At 39.5% G+C, this 24,976-nt stretch overlaps 2 protein-coding genes across 11 annotated transcripts; one reads left to right on the forward strand and one right to left on the reverse strand.

Moving 5' to 3' along the window:
• Positions 1 to 353: 353 nt before the first annotated feature.
• On the forward strand, positions 354 to 23,989 carry LOC115187224 (transmembrane protein 14C-like). Of its 4 annotated transcripts, none has more exons than XM_029746337.1 (5): positions 354 to 367; positions 23,012 to 23,085; positions 23,235 to 23,336; positions 23,556 to 23,643; positions 23,760 to 23,989. In XM_029746337.1, exons 2-5 carry the CDS (start codon positions 23,013 to 23,015, stop codon positions 23,809 to 23,811), a joined length of 315 nt encoding a protein of 104 aa, XP_029602197.1. In that variant the 5' UTR covers positions 354 to 367; position 23,012; the 3' UTR covers positions 23,812 to 23,989. The 4 variants fall into 4 exon arrangements, with proteins under 4 accessions (XP_029602197.1, XP_029602194.1, XP_029602195.1 ...); XM_029746334.1 differs by lacking the exon at positions 354 to 367 and adding an exon at positions 20,572 to 20,607; XM_029746335.1 differs by lacking the exon at positions 354 to 367 and adding an exon at positions 21,271 to 21,370.
• LOC115187223 (transcription factor AP-2-alpha) lies at positions 3,118 to 15,788 on the reverse strand. 7 transcript variants are annotated; one of them, XM_029746326.1, is made up of 7 exons: positions 15,585 to 15,788; positions 10,862 to 11,296; positions 9,684 to 9,735; positions 7,824 to 8,049; positions 7,137 to 7,255; positions 5,393 to 5,534; positions 3,118 to 4,535 (listed from the first exon to the last, which is right to left on the reverse strand). In XM_029746326.1, exons 1-7 carry the CDS (start codon positions 15,669 to 15,671, stop codon positions 4,253 to 4,255), a joined length of 1,344 nt encoding a protein of 447 aa, XP_029602186.1. In that variant the 5' UTR covers positions 15,672 to 15,788; the 3' UTR covers positions 3,118 to 4,252. The 7 variants fall into 7 exon arrangements, with proteins under 7 accessions (XP_029602186.1, XP_029602187.1, XP_029602188.1 ...); XM_029746327.1 differs by having other exon boundaries at positions 10,880 to 11,296; positions 15,585 to 15,787; XM_029746328.1 differs by lacking the exon at positions 15,585 to 15,788 and adding an exon at positions 13,692 to 14,564.
• Positions 23,990 to 24,976: the final 987 nt, after the last annotated feature.

Below are 24,976 nucleotides of genomic sequence, written 5' to 3' on the forward strand. Positions count from 1 at the left end.
CCTGTGCACATACCAATAGGCCTAAAGTAAAATGAAACTTTTGAGACATTGGGCCTATATCTCTAGGCTTTTTTTGTGTGTGGCTGTGCCTGCGTGTGTGGCTGTGTGTGCGTGCCTGCGTGCGTGGTTGTGTGTGCATGTGTGGTCCCTAAGTTGTCGACTCAATAATCATCAAACACCTATCCTAATTTCTGAATGACCCATATTGCGTTGGAAATATCGGCTTTTTCCACTTAGTAGTCATTTTGTTTCAAAGTCAGTTAATGTTTTCTAATCGATTAGCTGATGTCTCAAGTAATCAAGAACGATTTGGTGGTGTCCATGACCTTTCGTGGCTTTTGAGGCCCGGCTCGCACAGTGGGGTGAGGTAAGTGGAGAGGGGTGTTGAAGCCGAAATGAGGTTTGATGTCAGACTTGACGAAAATTAGCCATTTTGCGTTTCATTGCAAACATAGAGTCACATAATTCGGTTGCACCGGTCCCCGTTTCATCTGTCATTTGAGTGAACCCTATATGAATACGACACATGTGTATCTAGCCTATAGGCTAGGCTACTTGTCGACTGTCCCGCAGTTTGGAATTCGTCGTTAACAAGATATAAATAAATTGGCAATTTGATGAAACAGCTGTGTCCATACAGGAACTATAGTAAATGAAAATATATAAACACATTTGTACATGGTAAACTCTCAAAATATTGTATATACCTTGTTTGCATGTTGCAGATGGAATGTTATAATTTGTGTGCACGCTTGACACAACAGGTTTTCGGTTCAGAGGTCAATATAACGACCATCGAGGTTCCTTGTGTAGGCTATACAACACAGGGCAAAGCAGTACAGCGTTTCATCGTTATGGAAACTGGTTCAAAGCCATAGCTGCACTTGATACATTACATTTGTTGTTCTGATGCAATTACATTCAAATGCAATTTTCATTATTTTAGGCCAGTGTTAGACTATTATTTAATAATTTCTTAGGTTTGTTAACCCTTGAATTTGTATTTGGGGCCAGTTACATTTGAATGATTGATTAAATACATTGTGTTATTTCATGCATTAACTGGAATCGAAAAGGAATGGAAACAGCACCGAAAATCAAACCATAGCTATAGCCACTAATAACAGTCTTTAGTCAATTGCAAGATCTGCCATCGCAAAGTATTCTACTGCCATGAAAGATGTTGGAGTCTACTCTATTCTTGTGTTTTTTTTATTTTTTAAAAACGGGTCGTTGCAGAAGACACTAGTGTTAGCTCAGCAATAGCTCCCAACAACATCTCAACAAAATAGTTTCCGACTACAGTCAGGTACACATGCCTGTGGAGTGTAGCTTATGCATACCTGAGAGCATGCATACATGCGCGCGTTGTATTTCTGCATATTCGTGTATAGCCTATGCAATCAAGAGTGCATGGGAATATCTGATCAATATATTTATATATATTTTACCATTTCGGAATAGGCTATTTAATAACAACTCGGGAACAGTACACAGCAGACACACGTATTAATTATTATAGTGGAATCAAGTGTAATTGATGTAGCTGAAACCAGGGGTTACGGATTGAATTAGACAAATTCAGTTGGGTATTGCTGACTGCCTGTAAAATGTGCAGGCCTCTTCGTTGTTGTAAATTACTTTAGCTGTAAGGCATTATGTAAAAATAGTTCTACCTGTTTATGATCAAATTATGGCAGCATTTGTGTTAAAACGTATAGGCCTATGTAAATTACATGTTTGTATCAACGTAAACAAACGAAATAAATATATACATTTTTTTTTAACTTAACACTTTTTTTAAAGAAATGGGGGCAATGGCATTTCCTGTATCATGCCTTGATAGGCAGGCCTATGGCCTATAGCTTTCGACAGCAGCCATTGTGATAGATATTTAGGCTATAATGCTTTCGTTTCGCTCTCAAAAACTGTTTTCATTTATTAAATAACATTAGCATTAATGACAAACGTAAGGGGCTTCCTAATACAAATGCATAAATAAGCATAGGATTGTTTTCCCTGTGACTATTTTCCTACGGAAGGAGCAGCCGGGTCTTCCTCTTTATGACTGAGCTATTGTGCCTGGGGTTAGGATCCCACACACAATCTGAGATGCAGCCAACAAAAACAGCCCTGACAGACCATGGCTCGCTTCACCTGCCACAGCACTGCATCGCAATTATGCCAAGGACGTGTACAGTTAGGCTCCATTCACCTTATTTGAAAACAGACTGTCTGGGTTAGAGAAAGAGAAGACGAAGCTAGAACGCTCTAGACTAGAACGTGACAGTGAAAAAGAGCTCTAGAGCACAGACAGCATCTTCATATACGTCCACAGACTCATGCATCACTATATTGATTTCGAGGTGCATGCCATCAATACACAATCCAAACTCAATTTGAATTAGGTTATGTAATGCAATGTTCCCATGGCCTTTTTGCACGTAAAACAAGGCTACATCTGGTGTATTAGCAGTAGCACACGTGATCATCTGCATGGATATGACTTAAACGAAGCCTATGGGCTATACGGTAGAGATGTGACCAAATATAACAGATATCCACATTCCGACGTATTTGCCATATCAATTAACGTAATGCAGTTGAAATAAGTTATATTCCAACTGAACGCTGTCAAACAACACCAATAATTACAGACAGCCTAGTAGTAAAAAAATATTTGATGCATATCTTAAAACAAACCAAAAAACAGAGTGGTAGGGAATGGCAAGTGCAATAACCTTCAACACAGCCGTGTACATCTCACTGATTTTAAACAACGGTTTCGCTTGAGGGCTGGCGCTTCACACACGCATCAAACACCAATGTATTCATTGTTTTCTGTGTCATTTGGCACGGTAAAAAGCTCCGCTGCGGTTTTGAATGATCCTGTGCTATGAACTATGAGTTGAAAGTATATGTGTTTTTTTTTTTTTACTATAGCCTACTTGAGGGAAACAATGGGTTCAGCTGCTTATTGCAAGGAGCAATTGTCAGGGGACAGTTAAACGCAATTACTGTAACCGGGCTGAATAAAAAAAATTTGCCAAGAACAAAAATACACCCGGGCGTATATGAACCACTGAATAAAAAAATTAAAAGATATGAATACAAATCGACATGAAGCGTATCAAATATTTATTTTTTTCTGGGCAACAAAGGACTATAATACATTGACAGGCATGGGAACTATTGCCAGCAGAGGTCTATACAATACAGCTAAAACCGCCTCCAATTTGGACATACAAGATATCAGGTGGTCCCAAATGTTTTGAATTTCTTCGAACATAAAAAAAAATAATCTAAAGACAATATCCATTTATTGCTTTTATGGTGCTTCAAGGGAAGAACAAGAGGTGAGACGTATTCTGATTGGCACAACACATAAAATCTTGTATAAAAACAAGAAAGTAGAAACACAAAAGAGTTCTTATCAGGATATCGCGTATGCTCTTTTCAACAACAAAAAAAACGGAATAGAATAAGGATGATAGAGAGAAAAATTGAGGTTTATTTCTATTACATTTGTTCACTTGCTTCAATGTCGCCTCAACATGCTACAAGAGGGCTGAATTGAAATATCCCAGAGAAAAAAAATACCCCAAACTTCTGTTTTCTAAGAACCATAAAACCACATGAAGAACTAACCGAATATTTAAACCCACTAAAACAGGAGGCAACAGATAAATAAAAAATAAGTTTCAACAGACGCACCATATTTACAATTCCCATTAAATTACAGATAAATAAATATATACATACATGAACACAGATTCCCTTATATAACCGTGAATCGTGTTGAAAGTTCAAGTTGGTCATTTGGAGTGAGAGTCTGCAACTGAAGTCATGACATGTAAATGTGGATTTTTCAAAGTTTATTATTCACAATACTGATAAGAATTCATCCTCTTTTATCTTCTTTTTGTCATACGGTTACAATCGTAAATGGAGATATAATGGTCGCTGGATTTCAGTCCCTTGCAGCTCATAAGAAGAGGGAGCAGGCCTACATAAAAAGTCCTCCATGTGGCAAAGACCTTTCTCTCTCTGGAGCTGTTCCTTTGCGCCTTTCAGCAATTTTTTTCTCATGAATTATGGTGGGCATCTTGCACGTCGCTTTCCGAAAATCCAAAGTTGAATGGTAGTAAAAACAAACATGTAAAATCATTGCGAGATCAGGAAGTGGCCAGTTTACTTGATCAATAGTATCTATATGTATTTATAATATTTATATTGGGCTTTCAGGTGAGAATCACTTTCTGTGCTTCTCGTCTTTGTCTCCGCCTTTAGTGCCACTGTCTGAGTGACTGTTGTTGTTCAGGTACATTTTGTCCATGGCTTTAATCGCCTCGGTCAGATAGTTCTGGAGAGCGGTGAGGGCCGCGCACATGGCCGGGGTCCCGAATCCGTGAGAAATGAGACTGAAATGGGTCAAGCAACTCTGAATCCCTGGCTCAAGAATAGGTTGTGGTCGAGAATTCCCCAAGGGAGTACGGTCCTGGGAAAGCAGGTCTGTGAACTCTTTGCATATTTGCCTAAAAGGGGAGACAATATATGTGTTAATTACAATCATAATTCCAGTCTGCCCCTAATATAAATTCAGTGTAAAAGAGTTGGCTAAAAATGCTATTAATTTGATAGAATTGATATAGTTGTTAGCACAACATTAGTGTGGCCTATGGCATATTTGCTCAAAGTGACGTAGGCTATAGGCTACGTGTGATAGACCTACTGTAGTGTCAAAATGTTTTTATGCAGTGGGGAAAGGTTATGTTGGCGTAGAACCAGCTATGTGTCAATGCAAACGCAATCACAGCAAACAAAATGGTTGCGTGTGGATGAGGCCTGCTCAATCGACCGACCAATGACACAGTACACTCCAGTTTGGAAAGGCTAATATAGGCCAATTCGTCCACGTGTTTTATTTAATGCTCACGCACCACTGTAAACATGTTTGGCATGAATCAAATGAAAAAGAGAGTTGGGATTTTAAATTCAGTTAGTTGACAGGGTGGAATTCCAAAAGTGTTTGTTCATTTGAGCATTTTGTCGCGTGCATAACATCGGGTGGTGACTTCTCCGGCGCATTAGAAGCTAAAATAATTTGACTTTAGTCGATTCATTTTTATCCAATAATTTTTGTTGGTCAGTTGTAATGTGTCACATTCATTCAGAATGCAATTAATTAGTGGGAAAAAAAATACTACAATGTAACCCAAATAGCAATGCCATAAATGTAACACTTCTGAAATCCATGAAAAACCTATTAAAAAGCCTACAACAAACGACCATCCATTTGAGTTTGTGTTTGCAAACACTGTCGATGTAAACATGAGAATGACTTGAAAACATTTTTTTGGGGACATACGAAATGTGATAACATAACACTTACTTCGTTGCCAATAACATGTTTTTTCTTTGGACGTGTTCGTTTGGGTCGGAATGCTGGCGGTTTGTATATTCAGCTACTGCTTTGGCTGGAAACTCTGTCTCGCATACATAACCAAAATCTCTGGCAAGATGCACTGCTTCGCCTAAGAAGGAAATAATGGATTGAGTGTATAATATATTGCTCTGAATTGGTGACATCAAATATAGACCAATTAACACTTCCACTTAACAGATGATTAATCTAATGAACGTCTTCGGCCAAAGAGAAGGCCTTATTTCCGTATCCATGTCTAAAGCAGTAGGCTATATAGCACCTGTAGCCTTTCTTCTTTCACATTATGGAACAAAATGAAATGTTATGAATACAAGTCAGGCACCATACGTCCTTTTGAGAGAAGAGTTCACTATCAGGGAAACACTACAAAAATATTACAAATAGCCTCATGTACAACACCATGACATCGATTAGCCATCCCTAAACATTATTGAAAGTCCAGCAGATAATACAACATAGGAAAGCAATTTTAAAAGGCTATATACGTAAATCTCGCTCCGACATACTTTAGCTTTGAGAATTATAGGTTCATTCCATTGAGGTCTGCCTTTTTTGTTGATTTTGGTTTTAATTTCCTGAAACAGTTGGGTTTTTACTGCGGGGCTTCCTGACATAAATCTCAACTCCAGAAGAACGCATGCGCGCCAATTATCGTCAAAGCTCAAGTCCAGTAAACTCCTTTGTCGTTTCCATAAAATGGAGCGGATCATATACAATAACAGCACTTCAGAAAAAAAGCATAGTCTCTTCACTAAATAACCGAGAGCCTTCACCCCCCTCACCCCCTCCCTCCCTTATCGCAAAGAATCATACATTTGTTCAGCCTCATTACCATACAGCACCAAATTTCAATGAAGCACAATGAATATTGCATTCAGTCTTCGGCTGTAATGATTAAGAGGAACCAATGAACCATCCCATGCTTTCACCTTTAAAACCCACAGCTCACCAAATACCACCGCGTTGAATAATAACGGTTCAACTTTGCAAGCAACATTTCTTTATTCAATAGCCAATGCCATCATCACAATACACCGTAAATGACTCATTTATATTATTTCATAGGCTCACAACATATAGTTCCTCCATAGGTCAGTTCCACTTCCATCACAGAGAAAGAACGAGCCCAGTGTAAATAATAGTAGACCAACACCAGTAGCTGTAGCCTAGTAGTGGCCTAGTAGTAGCCTAGGCCTACTGGTACTAGCTTAATAATAATAAACGCCTTCTAACAATGATCATGATAACAAGCCACTAAAATAAATCAATATAATAAATCAATCGATCCACTTCTGCCAGAGGTGAAACAGCTCCACACTCCCGCTAGACAATAAATAAGCAAATGCCCATAACCCGGCTTCAACAGCGAGCCTAATTCATCTGGCACAAACTAGGCCAGCAAGGCTAACCGAGTCCTACCTCACAATGTAGTAAGTAGCCTAGCCTTAGGCCCATGCACTTTTACAAAGAGAGGATTGCACACGGGTAGGCTAAATACACAGGCCAATGTTGCGTAAAGCCTCTAGAATAATTACCATCATCATCTCTCTCAAAAATACACAGATATCCTTCATGCATTATTGGTCGGCCCAAATTACACTAACGTACTGATTTCAAATGTTCCCCCTGAAACCGTTCAAAAGCACCTGCTACCGGAACCGGAATTCAGATCATTTACAATGCAACTTACCTTCAACTAGTGACGTCAGCAGGGTAACGTTTGCAGCCTTGCGTCTACCTGCAGGTAGATTTAATCCAATTTTATCCAATTTCTCTCTGAGGGACCTTCCGCCATTCTTAGACTTGGCTCTGTGACAAGACAGTAAAAATAGGTTGCATGAATAGGCTAATTTATAAAATGGCATGTTCAATATTTATTCAACCCTCAATTGGACACACTATCTGATCCAAAAAGCGTTGAATGAATATTATTTAATCAAAGAGATAACTATCTATTTGGCATCGTGTTTCTTTCATGTGCTTCTGTAACTATATATCGGTGTCTATAGGCCAGTTTGCGTGTCAATATGTCAACTCACTGAAACGGCTTTATTTTAGTAAATACACAATATACAGCCAAAATACTGGCTTTGCGTCTAGCTTAGAATCAATAGACCGAACATTACAGTAGTTTACTTTTGGTGTAGGCCTATGTGATGTGCTGAAACATGTGTTACAGGGTTGAGGGTAAGGCCAACAGTCCTACATTCATTTGTGGGCTACATTGCGAGAAAACAAATTCAGTGTGTGCGTAAAGTTAATATGGAATTTAACAGTCTGCCGTTCGGGCTGTTTTAAATGCAGGAGGTGTCACGCTTGGTCGATTTTAATTATTCGTGGGATAAAAAATGAGGAGAGACATTAAAGTCCGGCTCACCTTCTCAGCACCCCGCCCAGCAGTGACGCGTTGAGGCACTCAGGCGGCGAAAGTCGTCTCTGCACTTCCGCCACCGTGACCTTATACTTTGATGTGGAGCTAAGCAGAGACAATCGACCCGGAACAGAGCAGAACACTTCGTTGGGGTTTACCACACCGCCAAAAAGACCGTCCTTATTTATCCCAATGGTGGAGACATTGTTGTTCTTGGATAAAGAAACTGGACCTATGGAAAACAAAGACCAAGTTCAGTGAATCTCATTCAATGTAGACCCTTAACCATATGATATTAATATCAAACGGAGTGTGGGTGTAGAGGTTTACACAAAATTCTAACATTGCGTATAGGGTAGGCTAAGACAGGCCAAATCATAATGATAATATTAACACGAATCATAACATATTATATAAACAGGCCTAATAATAATATGAATAATAATATATGTATTGTTTTCTTGTTGGTGTTATTAGGTCTCTGCACAAAGGGCTAACCATTGCTAAAAACAATTTTATCGTATTTTAAGGCTTTGGTATAGGCCTATAGACCCTATATTTGTTTAGGGCTGGCTATATATTACATTTGACCTCTGAAACATGGCACATTTTTTGCAGACACACGCGCACTCTCTATGTTGCAATTGTACAATACACACCACACACACATCACGCTGAGAGAAGCTGATTTTCAAATATCCACGGTCCCCCTCAAAAATACATTCGCGCGTGTCATTTCTCTTTGCAGGGTTTACCGTTTTGTGTGCAGGAACCGGAGACAAAAGGACTAGCCTTTTGGATAGATCACTTGTGACATTAAGAGCTCAGGGGAGGCTAATAGAGACAATAGAAGCTAAACGAACTCTTGAGATTACTAATATAAGAAGCAATTATCATGCTGACGCGGAAAGAGCATCTCTCAAGATTCATCCTCAGCGCATCTAATTTGACTTGACAAAAGACTCTACATGGCGAGAGGAGTAACGTTCAACCTGACCATGAAGTTGGTCTCAGACGCCCGAAATTGTCTTACAGTATAGGAGAAAACAATTAAATTCACACGCAATAATGCTAGGCCCATCTATATAATGCAACACTGAACGCATTATTCCACAAACAACCGCAGCTATGTAAAACATTGATGGAATTGGACTCTATAAATGGTTTAGAGACCTTGCCTATTTTTGCAGGTTGAGATTTGTTCCACCTTGATGCAGGATGTGGTATCATCTTGATACTGAATACATACAGCATTAACAACTGTCATGTTAGATTTGCTCCTGAAGTGCAAAGAGAACTACTCACTGGACACAGACGTGACTTCAACGTCTAGTTTTGATTTACATTTGGTTGCGTTGTCATCTAAGGTGAATTGAACGTGAAATCAACAGAAAAAAAGTAATTGGATTTAGGTTAAAAGTTGAGTAAAAAAATACATATATAATATATATCTTCTGTTGATTACATCTTATGTTGATTACTTTTTTCAAATCCAATCAGTTTTCCACGTTGACATCATCGCATAGATTTTTTGGGTTGAAATGACGTGGACAGTGGGTAGTCTATAGGCCTTTATACGATATCGAGCGAAAAGGATGCAACACATTAAAACCTATAGTATACAGCATAACCTATGTAGGGCATATTCGCATCTGACTACTTTGAAATGCTGACATTGGCCTTCATTGATTAAACATGTGCAGTTAGTTTGATGCACTCGAGCTCACGTATTAAAAAACACTGCGCATTAATCCATTTGGTTCAGTGAAGCCTTAGCTACCGCACCGAGCTCCCGAGTAGAGTGGTGGACTGGTGTGGTGTTCCGCTTGTGCAAACAGGCATGGCATCTCGAAGGAAATTGCTTACCTTTTTTAATTACAGTCTGGTCTGGGATGTGAATTCCTTGATCCTCAATATGCTGCAACACACAGATGCACAAACACTATTTAATAAAGAATACAATGGAATTAATCTTACATGTCATGCTGTTTGCAAAAGGCTGGCGTGTAGCCCACAATCAGACAATATGGGGGGCCTATAGGTTACCTGTTATTATTTTCAATAAAGGGGGAGGGTTATTGTCTATAGCTGTTGGGCAGGGTGCGTCGTGCACACCAGACTTAAATAACGCCTCATAATCGTGACCTGATTCCATCCACAGATTGGCTACTTACGAATAACTATTAATTATATTAGGAATAACGGTGGTATTACAAGCCGTGCACGCTAATTAGAGATTAGGCCTTTGTTTTCAAAAAAACGAAATGCTTCCTGACTATAGATAGACCCTTTACTTATTCGATTTCTTGGTATTATCCGCTGAGCGATGGAACTTCATCTAAAACATGGTGCTCAGTTAATGTATAAAACTCCCGAGTGGACTGTTGTATTATTATAGCTCACAGACCCCCGCTCGTATCCGGACTTGAACGAGTCTTTTCAATGAGCACAATTCAATTAAATATGAAGGGAGGATATCCAGAATCGCGTCAAAAAATGACAGGGTATATGAATCGTGGTATCCCATCCATTTTGTGAGAGGGGTTTGAGATCAAATTATAGTCCTCAGAGCTGCAGTTTAGATGTGTTTAGTTTAGGGTAAGTGTTATTTATAACACCATGTATATTTTCAGTGGAGGGAGGGGGTAAACAAATTATCTGTAATAAGGCTAATAACGTGCAAACACAGCTCGAAAATAGACTGAATAATCTATGCAAGTAGGCTTGTATAACATGTTTGACTCGAAGGCGTTTGTAAAATCAAATTGCGGTTGATACATTCATATAAAAAGGCCTCTGTCAATTAAATTCAATTACGGACATAATCTTTTGCTATTTCTGCATTTATAAAATTGAGTCATAAAATGTAGGCCTTAACATTTAATACAGAGCTGCCAATTTACAGCAGCAAACTTTAATAGAAGGCTACGCGTGAAATAATCATTTCTAAATCGTAATTATAAAATAATAATAACAACAATTATTATGATTATAATATCAATAATGTGAAAGTAATAATGTAATAGTAATAATAATATAATTACCAAATAATGCTGAATTACCTGAACATCTTCTAAAGAGTGATGTATTCCATGGATTGGGATAGAATCTGAGAGTCCCGTATCGAGTCCGTGGCCCGACGGCAGGAGCACTTCTCTCCGATACTCTCTACAGAGCTGATGGGGCAAGCCGCGGTGCTGGTGCAGCAAACTACTCTCTTGACTCTGCCTCTGGCCCGGCCAGCCAGGGTGCTGTGGCTGCGGCTGAGCATGCAGGGAGTTGAGGGAGTAGGGGTCGTTGACGTGCGAGTAGGGGTCCTGAGACTGGGAGTAGATGGGCTGGTAGGGTGGGGGAAAGTACGGTGGCTGAAAGTCGGAGTTTGGGGTATGGGAGAGCGGAGGAGCACTATACGGAGACTGGCCCACGCCTCCCAGCTGAGGTAGTCTGGCTGTCCCATTGCTGGTACCGTCGTGACGATCCTGCAGAAAAAAAAGGAATCGGAGAAATTAAACCTATACACCAACCCTCCATTTTACCCGTTTTCACCGGGGCTTTTATGGACTGTCACCTACCATCAGAACTATTGCGTGTGTATCCAAATGTGTTGGTTGAAATTAAATAAACTATGGGCAATATTGAATTAAATCAGATCCCTGTTGAACGGATGAATAATAGCCTAATAATAATGATAGTAATACTAACGATAACAATAATAACAGTGATAATTATTCTAAGCCAATAATACACTCGTATTTGACCGTTTTCTAAAAATAAATAAATGAATAGGCCCACAGTTGGAATATTTCGATACTGATGTAAAATGTGAGAGCAATGTTGCATCCGTATTAGTTTGGCTTAAATTGTCTGTATGCTATCTTAGCAAAACAATTTTATTTTAAAAATGCAATAATCGGAGTCTGAATGCAGCATGAAGTATAAGGCCTATCTCAGTCTTTGCCAAGGAGTCCAACTTACCATCGCGGAAAAACTGTGCACTAACATCTGTGAAGATTTTCGAGCGATTCAAAAGATATTTTCTAAATAAAAACGTTGACAAATCAACGAAAATTTACGAGCAAACAAAATAAAGCCAGCAACAACACTATCACGTAGCCCAATGTTCAGATAAGCATCAGCGAAGAACGATAATCCATCAGAATTTGGTTAAATTCCCACTATCCTTCATTCGATTCTAAAATGCAGTGTTTGGTCTTGCGGATTTATGTTTAAAGTTTCTTGTATCCGTGTTCCGTCGTCTGGCTCTATCACTGCTGTCCCTTCGCTTGAGCTCTATTAGCAAAGAGCTGCTTCTTCCCTTGGACTCCTAATAGCAGATATTCATGACTATTAATATTAAGCTACACGAATTCTTAATAAGGGTAGAATGGTCGGAAATCGAGCGTGAAGCAAGGAACCAACTCAAGGCAGAGTCTGCACTAAATGACGTCCATTGAATGAGGAATCAGTATATCTAATCAGAGATGAGGAGAGAAAGAGGGAGTGAGTGAGGAGGGGAGAGAGAGCGGGAGACAAAAAGAGGGAGATTCTCTTGCGTCTGACGAATCAGAGAGAGAGGGGGGAGGGGTTTAAAAGGTTCGAGGGCAAACAAAAGTGAAAGAAAGACAGAATGAAGGGGGGACCAGAGAGAGCGAGGAAGACCCATGGAAAGAAACAATGTGCACCTCTGATTCGTGTGAAAATCCAGCAAACGCTGAGGGCATCTCGGCTGGCACATTTGTACTGTTCAGAGGGCGGTTGTCTGCTCGCCTTTGTTTTCCAATTCAGATTCCGACGCCTCGCGTTCCATGGCCCTTCCCGAATATCTCCAATGAATGAATCCTGGGTTATTCGACTTCAAACTACGCCATCCAAGATAACTTTAACTCGGAACAAATATATTACAAAGTTCTCATACGGATACGCACCTCACACGCTTATGAAATGTACTTCCCCTACTAACCTATTTGCACGCGAAAGAGTCCCCATTATGAAAACACCGTGTAGTTAACACTGATTTCTATTAACAGAAACAGGTATGTTACCCGTAAATTAAACAGGGTTTGAGAGAATCACAAATTCAAGCCCAGCGTTTCTTCCCTGCTCTTGACGAGACTATATTCCTTCTCCAGACCCGAGCAAAAACATGTTCAACTGGCTTCACCGCTCCTAAACAACTGCCTGATATGACTGCTAAACTTTCTGTGTGTGCTATAATAACAACCACTCAGCCTGTGTACGAGCCAAGGGCTTGAAATGCACCGACTTCTTTCATAAGAATACTAGGGATAGGCATCCCATAATTTATACTACATTTAAACACATTATTTTAAACATACCTTTTCGATGATAGTTAGCAAATGCATGTTGAGTATGTCTCCCTAAATATATTATCTATGTACATTATCTTACATTATATGTATAGGCCTACATTTGACTCATTGTTCAGCAATGATTTTTGATAAATTCTATTTTACACAATTTCGTTAAAAATGATATAAACCTACGTGTCTCTGTTATTGCCTGTGCATCAGGTTTGACAAGTATTCATCTTCTTCCTTGCTTTGAAAATGTATGATTATGATTATTAATATGACTGTTATGATGATGATGATGATATTTATTACAAAATTTGCGCTATAAATATTGAAACTGTAAAATGTATATTTATACACAATAAAAACTGTAATGAGTCCATATCAAAATTGAAACATATCGAACATATGAAATAAACCAGTATGCAGCTTTATATCCTTCAGTTGAATTAAATGTTTCCAGACAAATGTCAAAACAATTCCAGATTTTGACGAAATACAAATGAAACTGCACGCCATTAATGACATGAAAACTGCAATAAATCAAATATGAGCCTCTTACCTCGTAATCTTCATATTTGATATTGTCAGTTAATTTCCAAAGCATTTTCATGGGTTGTGGTGGATCTTGAGAGCGCCTCTCCTTGTTTTCCACAGTGTGCTCCAGCTGAAACTATTCTAGGTGAACTTGGCTGTCTGCGCTCTGAGATCTCCCTCTAATGGCGGAAGTAAAAGGCTCGCGCACCACTGTACTAACATTCGCATTCCCTCATTAGCATATCAGCAGCCCATTGATTCCATCTGTCCAACACCAATGGACAACACAGGTAAAACTGGAGAGAGACGACACATGTATTTACTTCTCCCACATTCAATGACAATATACAGCACGAACTGAGCGTAAGCATTACATATGACAAAAGGGCAAGAACAAACCCTGCACTTAGGCAGAAGTGTGAACGTTCATTATTATGATGGATATGATCAAACTAATAATTGGATAATACGTGTTATAGCTTATATTCATTTGCTTTACTTTTCTTGCATATTCCGTTTTAGCAGATGTTGTTTCATGAGAATATGTTTTATGAAACAACTTCCTAAAAACAACTTACATCATCATCTCACACACATGGCCTAAGCTATGGTATAGTCGGTGTCTGTATCTTCAACTTGCCCTGAAGAGCGTGCCACACTTAGGCCAAATACTCTCTCTCTCTACTATTCTCTTAATACCTGGTTTTCGTAAACTGTTGTTTTAGATGTATTTAGACAATGAGAAGCTATTCTGTCACTGTCATGTAAAAGAGGGACCACTCTAAAGTAGCTATACAGTTCCATTGACGACATGGAAGAGCGCCGTTTTTGGAATGTAAATAATTAACACAACAAAACAGCTAGTTTAATGTGAATGAGGGTCTAAAGTATTTGGTCTCAGTCCCGTCGCCGGCGACGTTGAGCACCAGGGGTTTCGGGTCAAGAACCAGGTCGCCAATTCCAGATTACCATTTTTTGGTGGGGTACCTTTATAACCAGTTGTTATTAGAGAGAGGACCCATGAAACTAGCTCACAATGACAACTATCGTCTAGGTAAAAGTGCCTTAGAAATCGTGGGACGTGCATGTGTGTCTGTGTGTTGCGGTGTTGATTTTAGAGGTGGTGTTCTTTCGGAGAGTGAAAACTAAATCTCACCATGCTTGTGTTACCGACCTCATTTCCACCGCGTTAGAACGTTCTGTTTTAAAATCTACATTGAATGATTATTTAAAAACCCTTTCACCAGGCCAACATACACAGTAATACATCGATCGGATAGATTTGTTTCGAACTTTGAGATGACAAGAACCACAACGCCTAGGAGAGATATCATTTTAGTATACGTGATTTCAAGTGTTGGTTATTTACCATCGCAGAGACGAACTAACATATAAAATGAAAACTTGGAGTATATTATGTAAGACTGTGCTATGTTAAATGATTGTATTCACACTTTAAAAAAAAACCAAAGCAAAACAAAATGTGTGAGCACGGTTCTTTCAAATAGATGTTTACTGTTCACACATTCCATATAGGGTATTCTTTGCTTCTTTATAAGGGACGGTTTTCTATATTCTTAAATTGCTTGAGCGGTATAGCCTACGTACTATGCATCATGTTAAACAGACTCCCAAAGTCAGCACAATAGCCAATACGCTATTGTTAATCAGGGGTAAATGGGGCATTATTAACGTTTGAGGAAAACTAACACTGTACAAGTGAAAATAATTTAAACAATACCTATAGAATATAACTTTATTTATATTTAGGCTAAAGATAGTGCTACTTATTCTACAAGGCAATCGTTTATGGCCAATGTATTTCACAATAGTGTCCATAAATTCGACATATTAGCTTAAACTCCTGTAGTACGCACACGTATTATCACACCTTTGTCTTGAAATAAACAACACATACCTGCCAATCTCCCATTTTGCCAAATATCGACGTAATTTTTTTTTCAATTTGTCCTGATATGGTAGCTTGCATGTCGTGTAATCTCATTGAGCCTTCGGTCTCTAAAAGAATTTGAGTTTTTACCTGTGCTGAACGAGATTACCTCACCTGGCCATAAAAATCGTTTGGGCCACCTGGTGGCGCATGCGCAATGGACCGGTGTGTGTAAACCTACCTGAAGTCGAGGTAATGGTCTTACGTGAATTTGCATGTGGGTCTCACTGCATTGAACAGTGAGAACAGGGAGAAAAGGGTACAGCAGTAACTTGTTTTATATGGGCTAACTGTTGTGGATAGGCCTACTCAGCGAGGTCAACAATATAACTTGAATGGCATTTTACCATTTTTACATGTATAAATACTAAACTAAATGAAAAATCTTATTGAATTACAACATGTCAATAAGTTGGCTCTGTCAGTTGGTTGTAAAATATATATTCACATTCAAAATGAAACTGTATCAGGATAAAATCTGATGGTTACTGTAACATAATCACTTATACACAATCTACCAGATCCACTTACGTGCATTGGGGTCACGGTTTATTTATCATCTGTTTATTTCATACTTATGTAAACTCCTCGGGATGAACTCATCTTCACCAGGCACACCAACAACAACAAAAACACGTGCGCGCGCTGAGGTTATAAACGTATTTTCTTTTAATTAATGTCGACTCTATGCATGTTGTGGTCAACAACACGGTAGCGTTGCACTGTCAATTGCAGAATGGAAAGATAGATGGCTTGAGCAATGGTGTGTTATTTAGTTGATATAATTATGATAAATAAACCAAAATAAGAATTATGCCATGTCAAATTCAACAGTGAATTGGAAGCTAGGCCTATGTAGCATAAACAACAGGCCTTTACTTTTCAACATACTTTTCCTAAGAAAACATAGCTCAGTTTGAAATAGACACTCACACAATTTTTAACGCAAACACTCAAATATTTGAGATGATATATTTTTTATTTAACTTGCACACTTCATTTGACTGTTGTGTTATAGTCTGTCATTAGCAACTGTCTACAACCTTGTATTCTATACATATTAAAGTTTCACTTCAAAGACAATCGATTTGAGAAGAATAGAAGTACAGGCAGGAGTACAGATGAAATAGAACAATTAAAATATATTTCAGAGCAGAAAGGTGTATTGGAAAACTGTGCACAGGAACGCTGCAAGTGTGTTGAGTGAGTTCTGGACAGGATAAGTTTCCATGTTAATATCCAACCTGTTTGTCTAAGGCTTGGTTTCAACCGTTAGCACCCCTACCACGAGCCCCCGGCACAATTTCCGTTAAGCACCATAAAACCGTGCTAGATGCTTAATAGGCAACGATACTGAAACGACTGGTTGCACTTTTTGGGCATTGATATATCTCACAATTTAGTAAGGGTAATGCGCATGTAATGCGTCTAGCCAATAACAACAAAAATTTATTATCATCATCATCATCATCATCAGTAGTTGTTGTATTTCAGATGTTTACTGAATTAACAGTCCAATGATAAAGATATAATCTACTTCACAACATGACATGTCATATAATGTGGTTAATGTGGTTAATTCATATTTCGTGCGTAATTCTTATTTACCCAAACCTTGGCACATAACTTTATTTATTATCGTACAAGAAGGCGTGATGAATCTGGCTTATAGCTACGTAAATAAGAATCTAATTGTTTGAAGCACTATAAATGAGGAGTAAAACATTTTACACAAAATTAGCCAATATTATATTCCTGCCCTCATGTGCTTCAAATTTAACCAAGAAAATCTGTGAAGAGGCCTCTCACATAATGTTATGAACTCTAGAGTTATAGATGTGTACTTACCCTATGTGTTTCGAGTGATGAAACAATCGTTATTCTCAAACGACGATCTCCACAATAATAAATTGTGGTCTTGCGCCATCAAGCGCTAAGAGAAAGAAGAGCGCCGCAGAAAGCCAGAGTTCCCAATTCAACGGTATTTGAAACCAAATGTATTGTGTGCAAAGGGCATTCCAGTAAGAAATAGTACGCCCAAAGCCTACCAGGTCAGTGCAGAGCACTTCACTGCAATGATCATTTAGTTTAATGAAATAGACTATAAGACAAAATTACCTTTATATGAAGAATACGCTTTAATAATTCCCAGTACTCGAATTAAACATATATTTTTTTTAATGTACCATTTCGTGTCATCCTAAAACCCTTCAAAATGATAATAATCTCAGATTTGGCCCAGTATTCCTATTTATGGATCCCAGACATATACGATCTGAACACAGACGTCGGCAGGTATATACCTTAATTGATCTTCTTGCGCCATCTTTTGGCAGAAATTATACAATTTAAAGGCATTCCATTTACTGTACAATGCAAACACAAACGATTTTCCACTTGGCTGTAGGGCCTACTGTAGTCCCGTTTCCCAGACCCTTGGTAGCGTTAAGATCAACGTTAGAGACATCTTATGATGCATCTTTAGTAGTCGAGGTGTTTCCCAGAGCGTTAGTAACGTGGCTTTTAAAAACCTTCCCACATCAATGAAAAGTGCATCGGTATAGGCTTCTTTCCTGCCTTACCTCACATGATATCATTATAAAACAATGTATAGGTGTTTTGTGTTAATGGGCATTATTATAGGATGATACATGTTTTATTTGGGTAATGAATAGGAGAAAATGTAGGCTGATATTTGAAATATGTATTTGTAACATTTTGTCAAGCTTAATTTTATAACAAGCTGAATCTAAAAATTGGAAACTATAAACACCAAGCCATTGTCAGAGGTCAGCCTAAGAAGAAGAATACAGCATGACTGCTATTCAGCAGATTTGAACATGAAACCTGTAAGTCTGTGTTTACACAGGCAGCTCAATTATTCTATATATTTTTCTCACTAATTGGTCTTTTGACCAATCAGATCAACTGTGAAAAAGAGCTGATGTGAAACGATATTATGTGATTGGTCAAAAGACCAATTATTGGGAAAATTTTCAGAATTGGGCTGACCCTGTAAATGCAGCTTTATACGTTTTCAAGTTTAATTGTCACATGCACAAGCACAGTGAAATGCATTACTTGCCGCTAGTGGGCATGACCCAGACTGAGTTTTTCGGGGTCATGCCCACTATTCTCTCTCTCTCTCTCTCTCTCTCACACACTTCTCACGGAAGACATGAGCCCTAGGACCATGCCTCAGGATTACCTGGCCTGATGACTCCTTACTGTCCCCAGTCCACCTGGTCATGCTGCTGCTCCAGTTTCAACTGCTCTGCCTGCGGCTATGGAACCCTGACCTGTTCACTGGACATGCTACCGTGTCCCAGACTTGCTGTTTTGGACCCTCTCTCTACCGCACCTGATGTCTCTAACTCTGAATGATCGGCTATGAAAAGCCAACTGACATTTACTCCTGAGGTGCTGACCTGTTGCATCCTCTACAACCACTGTGATTATTATTATCTGACCCAGCAGGTCATCTATGAACGTTTGAACATATTGGCCATGTTCTGTTATAATCTCCACCCGGCACAGCCAGAAGAGGACTGGCCACCCATCAGAGCCTGGTTCCTCTCTAGGTTTCTTCCTAGATTCTGGCCTTTCTAGGGAGTTTTTCCTAGCCACCTTGCTTCTACATCTGCATTGCTTGTTGTTTGGGATTTTAGGCTGGTACAGAAACGTACAGCACTTTGTGACATCAGCTGATGTAAAAAGGGCTTTATAAATACATTTGATTGATTGATAATGCATTTCACTGTACTTGTGCATGTGAAAATTTGGTTCTGTATCAGCAGTTTTTATCTTGTTATGTCACTGACAGTCACTCAATTAGACATGTCAGCTAGCAATCTTTAGATTGGTAGTTAGTCTAGCCAGATATCTAAACTTGGAGTAATCATAGCCGAATACCGACCGGGCACGCAGGGCACATCTCAGGGGTTTTGACCTCCAGGGGACCGCCATTGATTTTTGTTAGTCATTGCCACTCAGATATCATATTAACATGGCATAAGTCATTACAAAATGTGTAGAACTGCAAGAAATTAGCTTTAAAACTGCCAACATGTCTCTCTGCCCCATGGCAAAATAGGTAGAATTGCAGAAATCTTGATGGGGGGGGGGGGGGGGGGGGGGGTCACTAAAATGTTTTGCTGTGAGGTGGGAGATCCCCAAACCAAATATTACTTAGGGCCCCCAAACAATGCAGTAATCAATATCAGTAGTATCATTAAAAAAAAGTAAAATAGAACAAAAACACGAGAAATAGAAATAAGAAGAACACAAGAAAGTAAGTAAGCTATATACAGGGTCAGTTCCAGGGCCAGTGCCAATTCTGTACTCTACCTGCACACTGTTCTCTCTACCTGTTGGTTTCGGAAACACTCACAAATTTGGCTCGTAAATAACGATGCATCTGCTACGATCAACGTGATGCTTTAGTTATATCGCAACTGGTAAACGAGGCACTGGGCATTTATTAGCCATATTAGCCATATTCTGTTTTGTCAGTAGGCCTTGTGGTTACCATAGTGATCCATTCTGAACATATGTCTAAAACACCTTACACACACTCAAATTCAACTCATATTAAGTGTATCACTTTCTGCGGATATTACTCTCTGCCTTAGGCCAATATTCTGAAAAGTAATTCATTGCAATTAAATAAATAGGCTACGCGATGTAGTGTCACAATACATTCACTGTATTTCATCAATTAATTACAGGCCTTTAAAATATTAGGTTTCCCCTTGTATATGTGCTTTAATTGCATGTTTTTATACATTTATTGTAGACACTTGAACAGAGCTTTTGTCAATTATTTTGATAGTGTCACTTCGTAAAACGTTATAATTGGGGGTACATGGGATATGAGGTCCAGAGTGTTCCAGACTAATTACGTTATGCTCTCTGCCATGTGGAGAAAAACTTCACTTCCCGTGGGGTCTTTGGCAACGCGTCATTACTACGATACGCCAAAAGGAGCAAGGTTGTACACAAGCTTGTGTTTTACTATTCATCCAAAGGTTTCCAAAGCTTGACAATATAGCTATCTGCCTTATAAATTAATGCCGATCGCACACATTGGCAACTTCATTGACTCAATGGGCACTGTTGTCATAAACTGCTAGGTTTGCTATGTTGCCCTCTGACTTGCACTTTTGTGGGATTGATTTACTATCTAACTTGTTTCCTAACCGATACATTACAATGTACTGAAGAAAAATGGAATATAATATATATTTTAAAAAGAGAAACATTGTAGCAACGTTGGGGCAATTAACTACGGTGTTCCACTGAGGAATTTAGCTGGAACAGGCTACATTGTTACCAGAAGATAGTGACCGTACCGTCACGCTTGTTTACACTGAGCTGCAGTGGGGGTCTTGGATCCTGGTTCCATTAATACACGGTGGAGCCTGCATGAGATATGAGTTGGAAAATGTACTTCAATGTACGGATGGGACATGCCACTGTACTCCAAAGTGTACTTTTATCCACACTGCTGCATATAGACATTTTAAATACTTCAAGTTTTCCAAGAAAACTGCACTTTGTCCTCATGCTAGCTAGCGTTAGCCACCGCAATTGTTATGGAACGTGGTGTTGAACAACAAAGGAGCTGATTGGCTGACACTGCCAATACAAAACGGCTGAGGTGGCTACTGCTAGGTAGCATGAGGACCAAAAGGGCAGTTTACCGGAAAACGAGCAGTTTTTCCAATCTTCTCGATGGAACAGTGTGGATAAAGGTAAAATTGAGTACAGTGGTATATCCCATCCCTGCGTTGAGTTTTCTGACGCATATCTCGTGCCAGCTCCAATGTGTTTTAATGTAACCATGATTGCGTTCCGTTCCCAGTGCAGCTCAGGGTAAACAAGCATAACGGTAGGGTGGTGTCTTCTGGCAAGCTAGATTGTTTCTAAGTGAACAGGGGTGTATTCATTATGTCTTGCAAGGGAAACCGTTTAAGAACCACTGAAGCAAACGAAATGGGGAGGGAACCTATCTGAATTTGTCCAATAGAAACTTTTATTTTCGTTGCAAAACATTTTCCGCATTAGTGGAAACCAAGACAGTTCTCAGGGCAGGTCTGCTGGTTCTGCCTAACAGAAGTTACTTTTCGTAACAGGTTAGGAGAATGAACGTGGAAGGTTAGGATAATTAGGTTAAAGTTAGGATAAGCTAAAATTGTCCCTGACGTGACTCAAACATACACAAAATATGCATATGTATGTGGGCGCCACTTCAAATTAGTGGATTAGGTTATTTCAGCAACAAACGTTGCTGACAGGTGTATAAAATTGGGCACACCGCCATGCAATCTCCATAGACAAACACGGGCAGTAGAATGGCCTTACTGAAGAGCTCAGTGACTTTCAATTGGGCACCGTCATAGGATGCCACCTTTCCAACAAGTCAGTTTGTCAAATTTCTGCCCAACTAGAGCTGCCCCGGTCAATTGTAAGTGCTCTTATTGTGAAGTAGTAGAAACGTTTAAGGAGAAACAACGGCTCAGCTGCGAAGTGGTAGGCCACATAAGCTCACAGAACGGGACAGCATAGTGCTGAAGTGCGTAGCGCATTAAAATCATCTGTCCTCGGTTGCAACACTCACCACGAGTTCCAAACTGCCTCTGTAAGCAATGTCACAAGAACTGACGAACACAAGAACTGTTCGTCGGGAACTTCATGAAATGGGTTTCCATGGCCGAGCAGCCGCACACAAGCCTAAGATCACCATGTGCAATGCCAAGGTCAGCTGGAGTGGACTCCATTGGACTCTGGAGTAGTGGAATGCGTTCTCTGGAGTAATGAATCATGCTTCATCATCTGGCAGTTTGGGATGAATTTGGGATTAATTGGAACGCCGACTGCGAGCCAGGCCTAATCTCCCAACATCAGTGCCCGACCTCGCTAATGCTCTTGTGGCTGAATGGAAGCAAGTCCCCGCAGCAATGTTCCAACATCTAGTGGAAAACTTCCCCAAAGGAGTGGAGGTTGTTATAGCAGCAAAGGGGGGACTAACTCCATATTAATCTAATTTTGGCATGAGATGTTCGACAAGCAGGTGTCCACATACTTTTGGTCATGTATGGTATCTAGCCACAACCAGGTCTGCCCTGAGTACAGTCTGGGTTTCCACTAATGCGACGCAACTTCTTGCAACAGAATCGGCGTAATCAATACACCTCAGCTTAGCAGTTAGCTACATTTTTGCAAAACAACAAACATAGCCATCTAACATATTTAACAGGCACATCTTGAGTTAATTAATGACTTGCTACATGTGTATTATCGCCACATGCCCACTGCCAATTCTTCTGCAGTGGGTTTGGCAAAAGGCGATAGTAGCCTAACATTCTCCCTCTTTCCTTCGTTACGTGTTCTAGAATGACTGATTGGGTTGGATATGGGTATGCAGCACTCATTGCATCCGGAGGAGTGATGGGCTATGTCAAAGCACGTACGTTTATTATTGTGCCGTCATGTTAACTCAATTGAATAGAGTAAAAAGCTTTCGAGTCTAATGCATTGCATCATATTTCCAGTCTTATGACAATGAACTGGTAACACGGTTTCCACTCTCCCCTGTACATCTTTTGGTGTCTCCAGGCAGTGTCCCCTCCTTGGCGGCAGGTCTTCTCTTCGGCAGCCTAGCTGGGCTTGGTGCCTACCAGATATCGCAAGATCCTACAAATATTTGGGTGTCTCTAGGTTAGTGAACCTTTGGTGTAGTCCCTCACTGTTTTGTGAATGTATCTCTCTGTTAAAAGTACAGTTTCTGTCACATTTAGACACCCTAACCAAGTATGCATACATATGTCTCATCGCCCAGACCTCTCTTGATCACTACTAACTGATTTCTAGCTACTCATGATAATTAGTTTTACAGTAGACCTACTGTATTGAGTCAATTCCCCCTGTATCACACAGTCACATCAGGAGCCCTGGCAGGTGTGATGGGAAAGAGATTCTACGGTTCCAGGAAGATGATGCCTGCTGGAATGATGGCATCAGCAAGGTAGCCAATCAACTCCCTTCTTTTTTTGTTGTTGTTTCAGGACTAGGAAATGGGATGATGAGGATGATGCGGTATGAGATTACTTAACGTGTTATTTTTGTCTCTACCTTGTGTAGTCTTCTTATGGTGGGGAAGCTGGGTGTTGGAATGCTGCTGCAGAAGCCCTAGGAGTCATAATGCACGGAAATGAAGAAGACTTTCACAGACACCTGACGTTCAAATCACTATCCTCTCGTGCTTTTCTACGGTCTTATATCGTTCACGAAGAATATCAGTGAGATATGTGGATGTTATTTTGGAAAAAGGTATAATTGAACACTGATTTATAAAATAACAAGAACTGTCATGTGTTTTTGTTCATTTTGTTACGCAGATTGTCATTACGTTACAAGAGATAAATGAACCGTGAAGTTGTGTATAAGGTTTATAAGATGGCCAGTATTTATTTATTTACCTTTATATAAGCGTAGACTGCCATCATACATAATAACTGAAGTCAATGCTGCCTTAGCCACTGATGCAGTAAATGACAACTCGGGATATATGAGCGATAAACCTTTACAATTACAGTTTTAGGAAGAATTTCCTAATAAAATGTCCTTTGAGTTTAGTAATGTAAACAAAACACTTCAAAATAATAGAAACAGAATATAATTACATTATAAAAATCTAGAATACAAAATTCACAAAAAATCTAATATTATCATAAACTAATTGCAAGAGGCATGCCAGATGTCGGCATCCAACGGTTTCTGGACGTGATTGTCTATGAGGGATACTTTAGAGCAGTGTTTCTTAAAGTATTGGTCGGACCCAAAGTGGGCCCTGGGCATGCGAGAGGTGGGTCGTAAAATGATGAGAATACATCTATAATTACACATTTATTTCTTCTTAATTTGGGTCATTGGAGGACGATTTGAGTGATGGGAGGATTGACAATTTCTAATTTCTTGGGTCTTGAGCTGAATTTTTTATTTTTTTTTAAGAACCACTGTTTTAGAGCAAACACAGCCTGTCAATCAGCAATTACAATAGATGGTTCCGGTCGTCTTCTGGTGAAGTTAGAGGGATCTGTCCTCCATCACCCAAATGATGCCAGTATAAAAACATGTATAGAAATGTCTCTCCTTGAACATCCCTGTACATGTTACTTTGTTGGAATAATACATTGGAGGCCTTTCAGAAGTACATGCACTGAGGGCAGTGAAGTTCAAAGCTACAAAACGGTTTCCTTCTTAGTGCATATCAGACTGTGGCTAAACCTGCGAGTTGGATTTATAGCTTCTCTTGGTGCACTAGCGATTCCGTACTTGGATGCCAAGTCTACCCTCCC

This window comes from Salmo trutta, unplaced genomic scaffold (genome assembly GCF_901001165.1).
Source record: "Salmo trutta unplaced genomic scaffold, fSalTru1.1, whole genome shotgun sequence".
NCBI classification, from domain to species: Eukaryota; Metazoa; Chordata; class Actinopteri; order Salmoniformes; family Salmonidae; genus Salmo; species Salmo trutta.

Bases quoted from the DNA above. Each gene is read 5' to 3' on its own strand.
- LOC115187223 (XM_029746326.1), bottom strand. From the start codon at position 15,671: ATGAGATTACACGACATGCAAGCTACCATATCAGGACAAATTGAAAAA. The intron at 8,050-9,683 runs GTAAGCAATTTC...TGTTTTCCATAG, and splicing joins CCAGACTGTAATTAAAAAAG to GTCCAGTTTCTTTATCCAAG. The intron at 4,536-5,392 runs GTAAGTGTTATG...CTCCCCTTTTAG, and splicing joins AACATGTTATTGGCAACGAA to GCAAATATGCAAAGAGTTCA.
- LOC115187224 (XM_029746337.1), top strand. From the start codon at position 23,013: ATGACTGATTGGGTTGGATATGGGTATGCAGCACTCATTGCATCCGGA. The intron at 23,086-23,234 runs GTACGTTTATTA...TGGTGTCTCCAG, and splicing joins GATGGGCTATGTCAAAGCAC to GCAGTGTCCCCTCCTTGGCG. The intron at 23,337-23,555 runs GTTAGTGAACCT...TGTATCACACAG, and splicing joins AAATATTTGGGTGTCTCTAG to TCACATCAGGAGCCCTGGCA.